Here is a 16,031-nt window from a genome sequence, read left to right as displayed (position 1 = left end):
CAGCACGCTAACCACCAAGTTCAAAGAGATGATCTTTGTATTTTAGCTTTCATCGAGACTTGTATGCATTTTTGGCTTTGAATTTGCAAAAGCCATTAGAACTTTTCTCCTTGTTTAAAATAAAATAAATAAAATAAAAAAATCATAAAGAAGTCTCTTTCAAAAGTCTAATCATTATATATAATAATAATAAATCGCAGTAAAACAAAAGGATAAAATAAAAATGATAAAAGAACTTGATAAAAGTAAGATTTCGTCACCAATTACGAAAGCCTTTTAGTATTGCTTCACTTTTTTTTTTTTTTTTTTTTTTTTTTTTTATTTTAACTAAGCTGCTTCATATTATTATATAAAGAACACGATAGCAAGAAACACGCACAAGATTTGTGGTATTCATACAACAAACAGGAAATGAAAGTTTCTCTTTTGACACAACATTCATGTATAAGAAGAAATACTTCTGTCCAAAACGATTCGAGACTTGTAATATTCTATCTTCAATTTCGAAAGATAGATCATTCTACACTCGGAAACAATTTTTGCTTTTTTAAATAAATCTTCCTTGTAATGAACATTTATGTACGATACCCTGTGATTTACACAATAAGGAATTTAATATTGTTTGCTCAGTGTAACGAACCTTGTATTTACCTGACTGAAAATTTCCATTTAAGCTGAAACACAATAATTACACGTTTAACTGCTCTAAGAGTTTCATTCTAGTGAATATTTTCCATGATGCGAATTACCTTTGTTCCAATATGAGCAACATTATTTACATTTATTTTTGGTATGAACCTGAAACAAAGTATAAAACTAATTATTTTTAAGTGGACATTTTAATTTTGCGATTTAAAACTCGGTGAGCTACTAACAATAATTTAAAGAACATTAATGAATAACATTTATTTAAAAAAAAAAAAGAAAAAAAGAAAAGAAAAATACAAGGACCTTCCTCCTAAGCAGCGCAATACATTTTGTACATAGACCATTCCCTTACGTACGTATGTGACTTAACAGACAACTGAGAACTGGGATTATTTTCAAGAATTTGGTTAAGCAAAAAACGTTAATACTATCATCAAAAAATTACCAACTCAAGAATTATTCAATCGCCTTCAAACACTTAATATTCATTGTTACTATAAAGTTTTAAAAAAATACACACTTGAAAATTAAAGTTTTACATTTTACAGAATTCAATAGTTTTTGTGGAGATAACTTATGACACAAGAAGTGAAGATAATTTTCGTTTTTTTCATGTATTTTATTTCAGAAACAGCTTCTCAAACAATAACAATCAGATCAGTAATAATAATAAAAATACGTGAATGGGAAAGTAACAGAATATTGACCAACGCTGTCTTCACTATACGAAATATTTTTATCTGCATAACAAAACGTCTTGATTTCTAATGTACAGTCTTGTTCAAAAAACTTGGCACATACCTTGCTTTAGAAGGCGACTTTCTGGCCACCATGCATAGGAAATTTAAAAATTCTAAAAGAGAATCATATTTGTTTAATTCAACTATAGGGTTTTTGAACGAGAAGTGGGTGTTTTTTTAAAAAATAAGACTGTACAAGTATCCTATTCGCAACTATTCTTTTTAAGAAATAAGTTTTATTTACTACAAGTCCTTAAGAAAGAAATTCTGAGTTCTTAATTTCACTTTGAGTGACACTTCTTTTTTTTTTTTTTTTTTGACAGTTTTCAGATTTCTTTGTTTCATTGTCATTACTCTGAAGCAACTGTCATTTGGCACCATCTTATACTTCCGTCTCAATACTACCGTATTATCGTTTTATAGAATCTTACAGACATTAACAGAATTTACAGAAACTTACACATCCATATCTACTCAAATTTCTTTCAAGTATAACTCCTTAATCTTTGCACTTAAAACCACTCGATTTACTGGTGGCATAATTTAATCTTTTAACTCATTTCTTTCACTGTCTCCTGAAACTGGATTTTACAATACTTTTAGGATTTAGCCAATGCTATCTTTTATTATTAATGCTCTAAATTATTGTGACCCACTACGAAAATTTCTTCACTATAAAGATCCAATATTTGTTGCAAGATTTTCTCCAATAAGTTGGCTGCTGCAAATAATTATGCTCTTCGAATAAATTGGAACTGTTAGTACATATTATCAGTTTGCTTTGGTTATTTGGAGGTTAACATTCCTTTTCAGCGCAAAGATCATAACTATGAAAAATACAATATTGGGTTATTGCCAAGACGATATAAATATGTAGTTTACGCAGGGGCGGCGATTAGGGGGGCAAGAGGGGGAAGTTAGCCCCCCCACTTTTTTGAAGTCACTCCTTAATGTATACTGGAAATATAAAGTTTTTGTATGTATTACTGGTTAATAGAAAAAAATGGTGCCGTTGAGTTAGTACGTATTGGTTATTTGTCTTTCCGTGGAGTTAAAAAAGCTACAGGAATTGCTTTTTAATTGCAATTGAAAGCAGTTAATATTGCAATTACATATTTCTTTAAATGTTGCAGTATATGCTTGTAGTATTTATTGTCTTTCATTTTCTAAGAGTAATAACATACATTTAATAGCATGTGTGGAATTAAAAATATAAGTTGTTCATTAATTGCCAGTTTCAATATAACTTCTACAAAACAAGTCTCATTATTAATATTACCTTTTCTATTTATTTGTTTTGCAAATTTGTTATTAAATAATCTGATCATACGATATTCCAGACAGAATTTTAAGATGTTCATAAGCAAGGAATCAAACCTCTTCTTACATCTTCGTTCTGTAAGAGTACAAAGGGCTAGTACCTACCTGCGTTGCCCGTGTCAATTTACTTAATAAAATATGAAATACGATATACGGTATTTTAACTGAAAGATAGTATCCTGTTAGTTATACAATCTTTCGTCAAACGAAGTGTTACAAACAACCAGGAAAACTAACACTGATACACAAATATTCTGATCATGTCTTCCCCCCTCTCTTACTTTCAACGTCCAATCGCCGCCACTGTTACAGTTGTTCATGGGAAAACAAATGAGGCACCAATGTAAAGATTCATAGAATCACTTTTAAATGATATAGTGTTAATAAAAATTAATGGTCTTCAGAGTTGAAAAAATTAGAAAAGACGAGAAAATATGCCAATCCTCCCTTTAAAAAAAAAATAATCTTTAATTCGGGTTTTCTTCGGATACAGACCTCTGAAGAATTTTATTGGCAATCGGATTTCATTATGAAATCTTTTAAAATTCGAAAGTTAAATATATATATAAAAGAAAATGGTGCTCAATTTATTGCACTATGTTAATAAAATAATAATAATAATAATAATAATAATAATAATAATAATAATAATAATAATAATAATACGCTTATCTTTTCACTTCACAATAACACTTACAAAGCATTTCTGATCATTTATGTACCCAGAAAAACAAAAAGGTGCATGTATACATACATACTGAAAGTATACTATTTTAACTCTCTGTACATCTTCACAACTCTCTATAGTGATATGAATATTGCTAATCCTTGGGTAAAATCACTATGCGTGTTATTCTTACACGAAGGGACATTAAACATAGGAAATAAAGAAATCTTGGGATTTTTACGTTCCGTGATCCACTATTTTTCCTTGGAATGAGCCCACCATGTAATCTAATCACTTGTCCTAGTGTTCTGTTTTTTTCTTTTTCTTTTTTTTTTTTTTTAATCCGAAGACAGGCTTCTTCTTTCTCTTTGTTGTTATCATTTCAATTAGGAAGGTGTATCATTAACAAAATGTATTTGATATAACGCATGCATATCCAAAAACTGAAGAGTCAAAATTAAGCACATGAGATAAAATTTAAACTGTTTTATGCGTTTATGAGCCTATTCGGTAAATTCTGCATATTAACCAAAGCTGAACTCGGAAAGAAACTGAAAACTTTTCGCTTATCTCAAGTGTCTAGTAGTAATGCAATACGTTATAAAGAAAGGGAAAAAAAAAGTGTCCATGAATAATGAAGACATGTTGCAAATTATTTCTCATATCTAAAAGAGACTCAATCAATCTGCAAATAAAAGACGAATAGTATCTTTCTAATTCATACAGCTTCTCTTTATATAATTATTCCTTCTTACTATATATTCGTTGTATTACATGTTCGTTGCTATAAACATTTGAAACTTCTAACCAAACCAACAATTTATTTACTTAAAAGACAAAATCTAGCTAATTACCCTAAGACAATGACGTTTGAAGTTTAAATTAACCTTTCAAGATCCAAAGAAGCCCCAACAACTTGAAAGATGTAACATTTACAGTAAAAAAGAAGAGAAAACATTTTAATAAATGGATATGAAGTAGTAAACAAAAACCAAAATCACATACTAAAGCAAATTAGCTGCCACAATACTTCTCATGAATTGTAGTCCAAAAAGGTCACTTATGTAATATACCCCCATTTATATATTCCATCAATTAGGCGTAGACAAAATTTAAGGATACATTAGGAAGAAAGATGATGATGATGTATATGAAGCTGCACTTTTACGGTATTTCTTATTTAAGATTCCCACGTTACAAATTTAGCACCAGAACGTTTCACACATTTTGCACTAAGAGCAAAGTAGTACAATATTTAGAAAACAATAATTTATGAAGTTTAATACATGAAAATATTTATACATGCCTGCTGTACTTGATGTAGTGAGATTAGTAATGTCAGACAAGCAAATGTTGTATGGGCAATTTATTAAGGAAATTAGATAAAGAATATATTAAAAGTAATATTGATAATGTTAGAAAGAAAAAAAAAGGTGACCAAATTTTATATCAGCAAATTATCTTTTTTCGGGGTTGTTACAACATTATTTATGTAAAAATTAGTATTACTGAGCATTCACAACCAGGTTCTAAACCACAGAAATTCTCAGTTTTAACCCTGAAAAGTTTCTGGAAACTGCAACTGTTTCAACTCAGACAGCTATAAACTCCTCTGTGCAATGATTATCTCGGCGAATTTCATTGCGAAACGGAAGATGAACATCGATACGAACATGTTGTTTGTATTCAAAGATTTTCATTAGCCAGTTCCTTTATTATAACCTTATGACCTTAGATTTATACGTTTTGTAAATAAAACAAATGAAAGTAACAAATTAGAACATTTCATTTTACTCCCCCGCATTTCATTTTGTGGAAAAAAAAAAGTTAGTATAAAATTTTAAATGTTACACTGCACATAACGTTTCACACATTTCATTCAGAACTTTAAGCTTTTACTTATTATATACAATAACAAAAATGTAGTTAAGATTACGAAATATGCTTTTCATATTACTCCAAGTACGAACTAATAACTATAGTTCATGTGATTTCTCTCAAATTAACACGGTTCACACTGTACATCAGTGTTATACATAACATTTATTTCTCAAATACTTGCACAAAGTGCCTCTTATATTACAACAACCATACTTTACAAAGAATATATACACAAAAAGTAGTGTAGAATTACAATATTCTTTGGAAAATTTGACTCTATATTTAACAAAACAAAAGAGCTCACTGAGATTACTTGCTACGCCGCCTGAGAATGTATCTGTTGCAACTGTTCACACGATGGCATTCGGATATTTTGAGCCCGACGGAACAGGTCACTGTCACCAAAATTTCTAGCCTTCCATAACATTGTTTCACCTAATAATACGGAGAAAATTTACATTAATATATACAAATTATAAAACAAGTACTTCAACTAAATACTGTATCTACGAGGAAGGATCAGAAACTAAGGTTACAAGGCCGTTATTACTGGAGTTTCGTCTATTAAAAAGGATGAGGAGTGTGCGGTAATTGTAATACATGGAGTTGGCAATTGTACAGTTTCAGCCACCCACCACCTACAGCGCTAGTTGTAGGTAAACACATATGGCGACTCGTTTAGGAAACTGGTCTCGCGAAGAAGTCTGCTCAGTTATTCGGTTTCTGTGGGTGAAACGTGTAATTGCGGCTAAAATTCGCCGGCAGCTGATAGAAGTTTACAGAGAGGCTGTAATGTCTCGTCAGCATGTCGCAGAATGGTGCCGAAAGTTTGCGGCTGGTAGACAAATCACCGACGAGGAGCAGAGTGGCCGATCCAGCACGGCATCAACAGATTTGAACACAGCTCGCGTGGAGGAGCTAATTCAGAACCCTCCCTACAGTCCGGACCTCGCTCCAAGCGATTTTCACCTGTTCCCGCCGCTTCGCGTCAGACGAGGACGTGAAACACTTCATGAGAACGTGGCTGAACACGCAACGACAGGAATGAATCTTCAAACTCATACCACGATGTGACAAGTGCCTCAACCGATAAGGAGACTATGTCGAAAAATAACTTAATGTATGTTGGCTGTATTGGTTGTATGAAATAATGTACACACGTTTCACTGCAGGCTTTGTAACCTTACTTTCTCATCACTCCCCGTAATTACCACATCCTGTACAATACTGTTTAATGCTAAACAGACGAACAAACAAACAAAAACTCTCAATTGCAATTATATCAAAATTTAGCTAGTAAAAGTAATGGAATACTGAAAAAGAAAAAAACTAAATATTTAACCAACATATCAACCGTGCAATTGAAAACGTTACACAGTACATGAGCTGCTAACCGGAGAGCTTTGTTACCAGTTTTTGCTTCGCACGTGGACTGTTCTGGAACCGAACTCTCCAGCTGGTGATCCTGATTGAGATTTTTCTTGTCTTAGTACACGAATGTTGTTGATAAGAAAACTACCAAAATTCTTTATATGTTGTTTGTTTCCAAAGCAAATTAGCTTCAAATTTTAAAATAATATCAGTCCTATAAGAAAAAAGCAAAACGGCTACTACTCACCGCAAGAAATATAGAAGAAAATTCTGCTACATATTTTTTGCTGTGAGTAGTAGTCTTTTTGCTTTTTCCCATTGAATATAATCACCGCTCGCAATATTGTGTTAATGTCAGCCCTATTTTGTAGATTTTTGGCCTAATTTGATTTTTTGTAGATTTTTGAGCCGACTTTTCGTTTTAGAGCAGAACCGGGAACTTTTTTTTCTTTCTTTAGAAGAAATTTTGCCTTGACCTTTTAATTCTGAAACCATGACAGAAATCCCTTGCTCCCAAGTTAATGTGCGATAAGCTTTTAGCGGTCTATTATTCGCCACCAAAGTAGATGTATGAAGCATTAAGATACTACACATTTATAGAACTTAGAAAGAACTGAGCTGTTATTTGTTCCGAAGTTCAAGTCCGCACAGAAAAGACACGTAAAAAGCGAAATAATCACAGTCGTAAAAATTTGCCAATTTGATTTTTATTTCCTTATTTTTCTGCTTAAGATTGACTTTTAATTGACATTTAAACAAGGAACTAGAAGCCTGCACACCATAATATTCGACACATGTTTATACAACGCGCTGCAATACAAACAGTACAAACAAATGAAAACGTTGTCAATCCTTTTTTTTTTTCTTTCTTCAAATGTCACTACATCAGATTATTACATATTTCAAACTTGCATGTTACACGAAAACTTAGAATGTCATATTTATTATTCAGTGTTGCAAACTAAGGACTCACCAGTCATACACATCCAAATTTTGGAAGGCTTTACCCCACTAAAGACAAAACGGAGGCCAACGAGGCAACGCACATCCAAAGTACCTTAGTGTTGGATACCATTGAGCACGATATGACGTATTTCAAATAAATAGGAAGGAAATTACACGGCTTTGAAACAATATATCTCAAACCGTCCAGTAGACATAATAAAAATTGATAAAGCTTGCAGCACTGCTTAAAATGACGTATGTGAAAACCTTAACGATTGTTGTTCCTTGCTTTTGTAAAACTTTAACAATAACTTTAGGTATTTGTAATACAGATGATTATTACAACAAGCACTGTTACAAACTTTAAAAATGTTTTTTCATATCTTTGGAACGGTTTGAGATATCAAATTGCTGTTAACAGCAAAACGATTTGTTTGTCTATTGGAAACCATATATGTACTTAAATATTACTCATGTAAGTATTTTTTCGCCTAATGTCTGATGAGGCCAATTCACTCAGTTAGTTGGCGAAACTATTACACGGTTATTATTTTTAAAATAAACGTTGCTCTATTCAGTGATTTGTTTTTCTAGTTTAAATTATGTAGATTAGGAAAGCTAATATGAACCAGTTAGTTATCAGAGAATTGTAAAGGATAATAAAACCGTAATTTCCTTTAAAATAATCACTATAAATACTGTCTAAATACTTACGATAGTTCTTCTCCCTAAAACACGAGTGTCGTAAATTTGTAACGTACTCTTCTTCTATTGCAGCTTCTAAACGTCTCAAACTTCCTTGATACTCGGTGTGAAAGTTTTCCTTTACATAGTATGGTATCTTTAAATTCATAGTCTTCCTTTCAATGTTAAATTTTCTGCGTAAAGAATGTGAGAAATCATTAACAGTAAAATGAAGCAACTATACAGTTCAAAGATACATATATACGTAAAATTCTTAAGTCTCCAGGCTTTACAGACAAAAGTTTCTGTCGTAGGAGTAAAGCTAATAAACAAAATCACTGACTTTACATTGAGTAAAGTTAAAAATCTACACTGTTTTACTACCCTCTTTTAGGCTCTGTATATTCTTAAACAACAGCATCATATTTTCATTTCCACCTGAAATTAAAGGATAATTTCTGTTAGTATACAGTACAGACTGATCAAGTTCTAGAAAATTAGTACGATTATTGCTCTTTCTTCATTACAGTAATATGTTTAGAATCAATAACTGGGTTTATCTTCTTCCTAGAAATAATAATGGTGCAATTAATGGTGTAAAATATTACAGTAGATTTTCGAAAACTCGACCTAATGTGAACCGAAGGGTGGCCAAGTTTGTGAAAATGCCGAGTTATCAGAATAGGGTTTAGAAAAAATAAGTACGAGTGTTTTCTCAGAAAATACAGTAGTATACTTGTATGTATTGTTGCTTGAGAATACAACAGAGAATACACTGCCCAATTACCCTTAAACAAAGGAAAAGTACGTACATGAAAATCAAAATTAATGAATATACACTGTACAGTAATTTATCTAAGACAGAACTCAAAAAAATATCGGCTTTGAATGGGTCTGTGCGCGGGGTTTTTCGTCTTACCAGGATGTGGCCGAGTTATCCGGACTTCCGGGTTATCGAATGCCGAGTTTTATGGATTCTACTGTACCAATAAATGAACATATTAGCACTGATGAACCTATGTAAATTTACAAACCTAGGTAAGTCTTTTTCTCTCCAGTAAAGCGAAAATGCACCTTGACTTCATGATTGAACAGAACAGAAAAAAAACGTCCAATTTTCTACTAGCTGATTGTTGCTTTCAGTCTCTAAACCAATACCGATGCGGTAACTTAGGACCCTGAACCACGACAGACATGAATGTGATTAAGATAAATCACTTAACAGAAAACAAATTGTTCCACACCACATTATTTTTCTCTACCTATCTTTATTCTCGGGGACTAAATTATTTATGTTGAAGGAAACAATTGGATTAATAAGTTATTACCATAACAACAAGAAATAACTGTTTCTAGATCATTTCTTTTATACCAGAAGCCCGTAGCCCAGATTTATGAAATCAGGAATTATGTGCAAAATGAAAGACCTTGAAAAAATCATTATTAATATTATTTTACGTACTAAATATCCACTTTTCAAAACTGTCCAAGTCTTGTAATCTACAAAATAAGAGATATTCATAAAAAAAAATATCTCTCTCTTATTTAAGGTATCTTACGTTGTATGTTTAAGGAAGACATCACACTATTTGCTATACTTTTGTTAGGAACAGATTTTATTATTTTATAAGATAAACTATTTTTAAAATGAAGCCTATATTAAGTACTAATTTAATATCTAATTTAAGTATTAATTTAAGAAAGAGATTTAGAGTATTAAATTTAAGTATTAATTTAAAAGAGTATTAATTAACCTTTCAATCCATTACGGCTTCCATTTTGCTGTGATCAAATCAGTTTGACGATATAACCTGAGGCAACATATTTAATGTTAATGTGGAAAATTCTATGGTCATTCAATTCTTGACGCGGGGCTCGTGGTGACTCAGTGGTAGAGTGTTCATCTCTGGTGCATAGGATCCTTGGTTCGATCCCACCAGGAATCTTTATGCCGCCCCTCCATGCTGCTTCTTTTAGTCTCTGGGCTTGAACTGTGCAACCATGTTTCATCACACGTGATGATGGATTGCAACAACTCATCTCCTTCGGCTCGAAACCGATTCAGAAGCTGTTAAGCTGTTCACAGACCGTCATGCGTATCCACTTCTGATCAAATGTCAGCTGGCGGGGAACCCACCTTGCACAAATTTTGCGGAAGCATAAGTGGTCGTGAATGATTGTCTCAACACACCCAACACTGATATTCATCTCGGCAGCAATATCCCGCACTGTTACTCGCTGTTTCTCAAGAATCATTTGCTCAACACTTGCGATATTCACTGGTGTGACTGCAGTGGGCCGAATGTGTCCATGCGCTTCATTTTTATCACCAGCTCCCGTCCTTCGCGAAACTGTTCACACCATTCGTACACTCTTGCCCGTGACATCGTTTTTTCAACATACTGTGCTTGCAATCTTCTGAAAATCTCAGCTGGTTTAACTTTCTCCTTCACAAGAAATTTTATTACACACCGCTGCTCCACGGCCACAGACACACTGCTTGCCGCCATGTTCGCTGCAACTGCTGCGTATGCGCCAAAAAACGTCTGCCGGGCGCTAGTTACTCGAGAAGGAATACATTACGTCACCTGCAAGTTTCATCATGATCCGGCTATTCATCGATTATTTACGTACGAAAATCCCGGTCAACCTTGAACGACCCTTGTATAACTAAATGGGTAATTATCTCGTTGCAAAATTTTCTAACGAGTTTCTTAGTGTCTTCGTAAGTTTTAAAACGAGTTTACGTAAAATTTTATACGAGTTTCTTAGTGTTTGACTATGTGTAACATATTCTACAATTATTTGTCTACAGTTAGTGCAAAAAGTATAGATACACCTAAATAAATTATTTGCAAGTCTTTAAAATCACTACTCTATAAAACTTTTTAATGGATATGATGAAACCAGTTTACTTTTTGTTCCATTTTGTAGACAATTGGTGTAATTATTTTTAGACAGTAAGCAGGAAAGGACGAAACACAGAAGAGTCTCCATTCAACCACCCTACTGTGGAAACAAAAGGCCCTCCAAACCACCCACACCTTATTTTCTTATGTTATCGTCACAAGTGGAAGTAGCAATGCCACAAAAATATACGTGGTTTCGTTCAAATGTAGGAAATATAGGAGTTTATATGAAGAGACGCAAATATATAGGAAATATAGGAGCATTGGAAAGCCTGCGATAGAATGTCAAAGGACGAAAATCAAACATAATCAACGTAAAATCAATACATTTTTAAATACTTGATAAATAAGAAATACTCAGGAGTGTACCAAATATTAAGCATTCTGTTGTAAAGAAATGAATGAAACAAATCAGGTTTCATAGTTTTAAGTCACTGAATACTTTCGCATTAACTGATTCCATGTATACAATTTCCTTTGATCATTAGAAGTACAGCCATCTGTTTTGAAGTTATAACTTTTCAAAAATGTCCCGACAATATTTGGCAACTTCAAATTCCTAAACAAAAAGTTTTCGACCTAGCTATCAGAATGTTCATCTTTCGTTTCGTAAGAAACTATACTTCGAAGTTCGGTGATATTATCGACTTCTTTTATTGCTATTATTACGATTATTATTATTATTATTATTACTAAAAAGTGAATTCACTCACTGCCACACAGAAAAACATAAATAAGTGTAAGAAAAACTGAAACGGAAGAGTTACAAAAGAAGAAAAAGAAAATCATTGTACAATGACTGAATTAAAAACGAAAGAAAGACACACTGATATGCACGAAAAAAAAAGTGAATACTTAAAACTTATTTTGAAACAATCGTAACAAAGTGTTTTGTTTTTATCTTAAAACAATCGTAGCATAAAGTATTTGTTTCTATTTTCTTTGTTTGCAGGTTAACGTTCTTTTGCATCACTGAGGCTGTATGAGATGTGGACCTGCAGCTTAACCCTCCCGTTGCCAAGCTTTTCGACACCTTTAACTTACCAAGCGGGGTATTTTCACTACCCCAATACAATCTTGTAGTTTGATTTGCTTTCAGATTCTGTTATTTTTAAAGAATAGCTAATTTAGTATTGAAATGCAGTTTTACAAATTATTAAAAATATTTAAACTGAACATGGATGCACAGTACAATAAATTTTATATCATTCATAAGATAAATTAAATATTGGACACCTGTAAAAGAAAAATGTATACATTCTGTTGTTGCACCAAACTAGTACTTACAAGGTGTGTGAGAAAAGTAATGAAACTGGCAACACTGGGAGCGATCTGGCAACGTTGTGTCTACCGGCCTGTGCTACATCGGTTTGTTTATACCTTCCACTTGCTCAGTCCGAGTTACAACTCCGTACAGCTAACACATTATTTTTGACAGCGCCATTAGTGAAGTTGTGTTTTTGTTGTGTGTTAAAGGAATGGAGCATCGGAATTTAGAGCAACGTTATGCAATAAAGTTTTGTGTTAAACTTGGTGAATCCGCGAGTATGACTTTTGAAAAGCTGAAACAGGCCTATGGGGAACATTGCTTATCAAGAGCACAAGTTTTCCGCTGGCACAAATCATTTTTGGAAGGTCGAGAACAAGTTGAAAATGAACCTCGCTCAGGGAGACCTTCAACTTCAAAAACTGACAAAAACGTTGAACGTGTGAGGGCTCTTGTGAGATCAGACCGTCGTTTAACAATAAGGATGATGAGCAGTTAAATTTAAACACTTTCACCGTACATCAAATTTTGACAGACGATTTGAACATGCGAAAGATTTGTGCCAAAATGGTGCCGAAAAACCTCCGAAAAAGCGTGTGCGTTAAGTGAATTTTTGACCTCAAAACGCATTACTGTTGTTCCTCAACCCCTATTCACCTGATTTGAGTCCTTGTGACTTTTTCCTTTTCCCGAAATTGAAACATGTTCTAAAAGGACGTCATTTTGGAACTCTGGAGAACATTCAACAGACTGTGACCGACCAGTTAAAAGCCATACCAGTTGAAGACTTCTAGTGGGAACAACGACTCCGCCGGTGTATAGCTGCCCAAGGGAACTACTTTGAAGGGGTAACATTGTTGTTTGAAGAACATAAAAACTTTGGATAGTACAAAATCAGTCTCATTACTTTTCTAACACAACTCGTATTTACTAGTCAAATAAACAAAAACATTTTTGAACTGTTCATTCAGGTACATTTTTGCACAATATGAACTTCATTATGACAGTTTTTTCTGTGTGTTTAGAACAAACAAGTTTTTTTCTGTGTGTTTCTTCCGTTTTACACAACAGAATCTTATTTTCCGATCTTCATTCCTCTTGTAATCTTGACATTGCTGTAGTGTCTGTAACTTGAAACACTGGGGTTGGAATTTCAATACCGTGCTTTCAATGCATGTTGTACATCCTTGTGAAGACCATTGATATTTCTAGTCCTTCCCTCCATGTAGCCTTCGCTGAGTCCAAATGTCAGCTCAGTAATGAAGAGTTTCCGTCGACTCCGATTATTATCCTGCCACTCAGGAAATTTTTGTGTGTACAGAACATATGAACTGCAATATCTACTACCTCCATGAAAAGTTTTCATGGACACCACCTGATTCCTCAAACACAGCTGTATTCTTTTGTCACTTTGTGTCTATTTTCTACCGCACATTTAGTTTTATTATGATAGAGTATGACTTCAAATTTGTATTCACTTTCTTCACAACTCACTTGCCTTTCATGGTTCTGAGTGAAGAATAAGATTACCGGCCTCCTTTTGGTAAAACTCAACAGTGAAAATAAACAAATAACAAAGATGATTGAGAGAAATATTTCCTAAAACCTTCAGTTTTGACAAATAAGAAATTAAGACATTTCATACCAAGCAGGGTAGTCTCACATCACCAATATATCCCGTCAATAATTACAAAAGAAAAAAAAATTGGGTTAGTCACGAATGTGAATGCAATTTCAATCTTTTTAGAACAAAGTCATTAAATCACAAGTATGTAGCTCTTCAGATAAAATTATTATAGGAAAAAAATCAACCTGGGGCAGTCAGAATACCCCGCTTGGTAATGCGAGGGTTAACGTGGAATCTCAACTACATGTACTTCCTAGAGGAACTTAACTATGGTATCAAATGCAGATCTTCATGTTCCTGTAAATTGGTATCTTTTTTCAAGATAGTGTTCTGTTTGCTATAGCACGGCCAACAAGAGATGGTCTCTGACGTTTCTTACCACATGCGGTGGGACATTGCAGCCCCTACTTTGATACCAGTGTTACCAACCACGATCACTCTGCTTATACCATTAATTAAATTGCCACTACAGTTGCACCGAAAAAAACCTTGACACGCGAGTAGTGACATGTCACTGCGAGCTGTCAGAGATGTTCTCTTACTGGACGCACTATAGATTTATGTCAGTATATGTGTACTAAAAACATCTGTACTTAGGTAATACACATCCTGGTCCAAGAAAAATTTGCGCCTTATCCCCCTGGGTTCAAGAAAATTTTGCCTCCCTCCCCCCCTGCATTTTGTTCGTATTCAGCACATGCCTCAACAATACGGTCCCGTCCACTTGCATTAAGCCAGAGGATTGGGTATACAGAACTAAACGAACGGATTACGCTGACAACCAACAAGCAATACCATCGACTCCTTAAGACATAAAATAAATAAACACCTCGGTCGCGCCATGGTACCAACATTTTCAGTGTATATTTTTAAATTACTCTCATGGGCAGTCCTTTTTTCACATACAGGGTGTCTACTAAAATTCCAAAATGAAATTTCGGGACTTTTTCGTGTCCCTATAACGTTTGACAACGTTTGAACTAAAAACTGCTATGCTGTGTGGACAGACCTAACCCCAGCATTGCAGTTTTTTAACTTTAACGGAATAGTAACTTCAAAATTTCGTTCTACCTTTTCGGAATATAATTTATAAAAAATGATAAATTAATGTAAATATGTCTGTTTAGAAGTCAAAAGACGTCAGAACCGTGGTCGAAAAAAAAATCTAAATTATGGGGACTGCCGATGAAAAAAAGTTTTCACGTATAGACAGGAATTGATGCAGTCTGTACATGCAGATCTATTCCAACTTTAGAAACAATACTGCAAAAACAACTTCTTGAAATAGGCATGTGGAGTATTACGAAATGGGACACTTCTAATTAGAGCGCATAAATGTGCGCGCCTTCAATGGTTTCAAGAACACAGAAAATGAACTGTGACAGATTGAAAACGATTGGTCGGACGCATTTTTATCTATATTCCAATAATGCAAGGCGTCGAGCGCATTGAAAACTTAATGAAGCATTTCACCACAAGCATGTGGTTCAAGCTAGAGGAAGTAATAGTGTAGGGATGTTTTTCGTATCATGACTTGGGTCTATTTATACAGGTGAATGTAAACATGAACCAGCATGTTCATTTGGACATCTCGAGTGACTACGTGTTGCCATGTTTCCAACATCATGATGAATATGCAGTGGATACTCCCATCTTCCTTGACTACAAGACCACAACTACCATGTTTGTAGAGCCAGGGTTCCCACGCAACTGGCAAAAATAAATTTCAGGATTTTCCAGGGGTTTTCCAGGATACTCAGGCAAATTTTCCAGGGATATCACATAAAAATTCCACGGTATTTCTGACAAAATATACCTATTCTGAAGTTATAATATGCAGTTCAGGAGAATATCATTACTTTACTGTTAATCTTTAGACCAACATATCGCTATGGCAGATTAACTGAGTTTTAACATCATCTCCTTTTCACTTAGCTCCTTCACCACACTTTTCACTTCTTCTTCTTTTTGT

The 16,031-nt window shown here is 33.8% G+C and overlaps 1 protein-coding gene across 1 annotated transcript in view; it reads right to left on the bottom strand.

The window, feature by feature from the left end:
* Window positions 1-924: 924 nt before the first annotated feature.
* Window positions 925-16,031, bottom strand: part of LOC145661725 (dnaJ homolog subfamily B member 14) — a 79,895-nt gene continuing 64,788 nt past the window's right edge. Inside the window, exons 8-9 of the mRNA XM_081727061.1 lie at window positions 8,287-8,450; window positions 925-5,691 (exon numbers count right to left, since the gene is read on the bottom strand). Of these exons, the coding sequence (XP_081583187.1) occupies window positions 5,573-5,691; window positions 8,287-8,450 (283 nt within the window). The 3' untranslated portion in view covers window positions 925-5,572. The remainder of the gene's footprint in view (window positions 5,692-8,286; window positions 8,451-16,031) is intronic.

Source organism: Thermobia domestica, chromosome 1 (assembly GCF_964235325.1).
Source record: "Thermobia domestica chromosome 1, izTheDome1.hap1.1, whole genome shotgun sequence".
Classification (NCBI taxonomy): Eukaryota; Metazoa; Arthropoda; class Insecta; order Zygentoma; family Lepismatidae; genus Thermobia; species Thermobia domestica.
The sequence above is the reverse complement of the archived record's forward strand: the minus strand, read 5'-3'. Positions and strand labels throughout refer to the sequence as shown.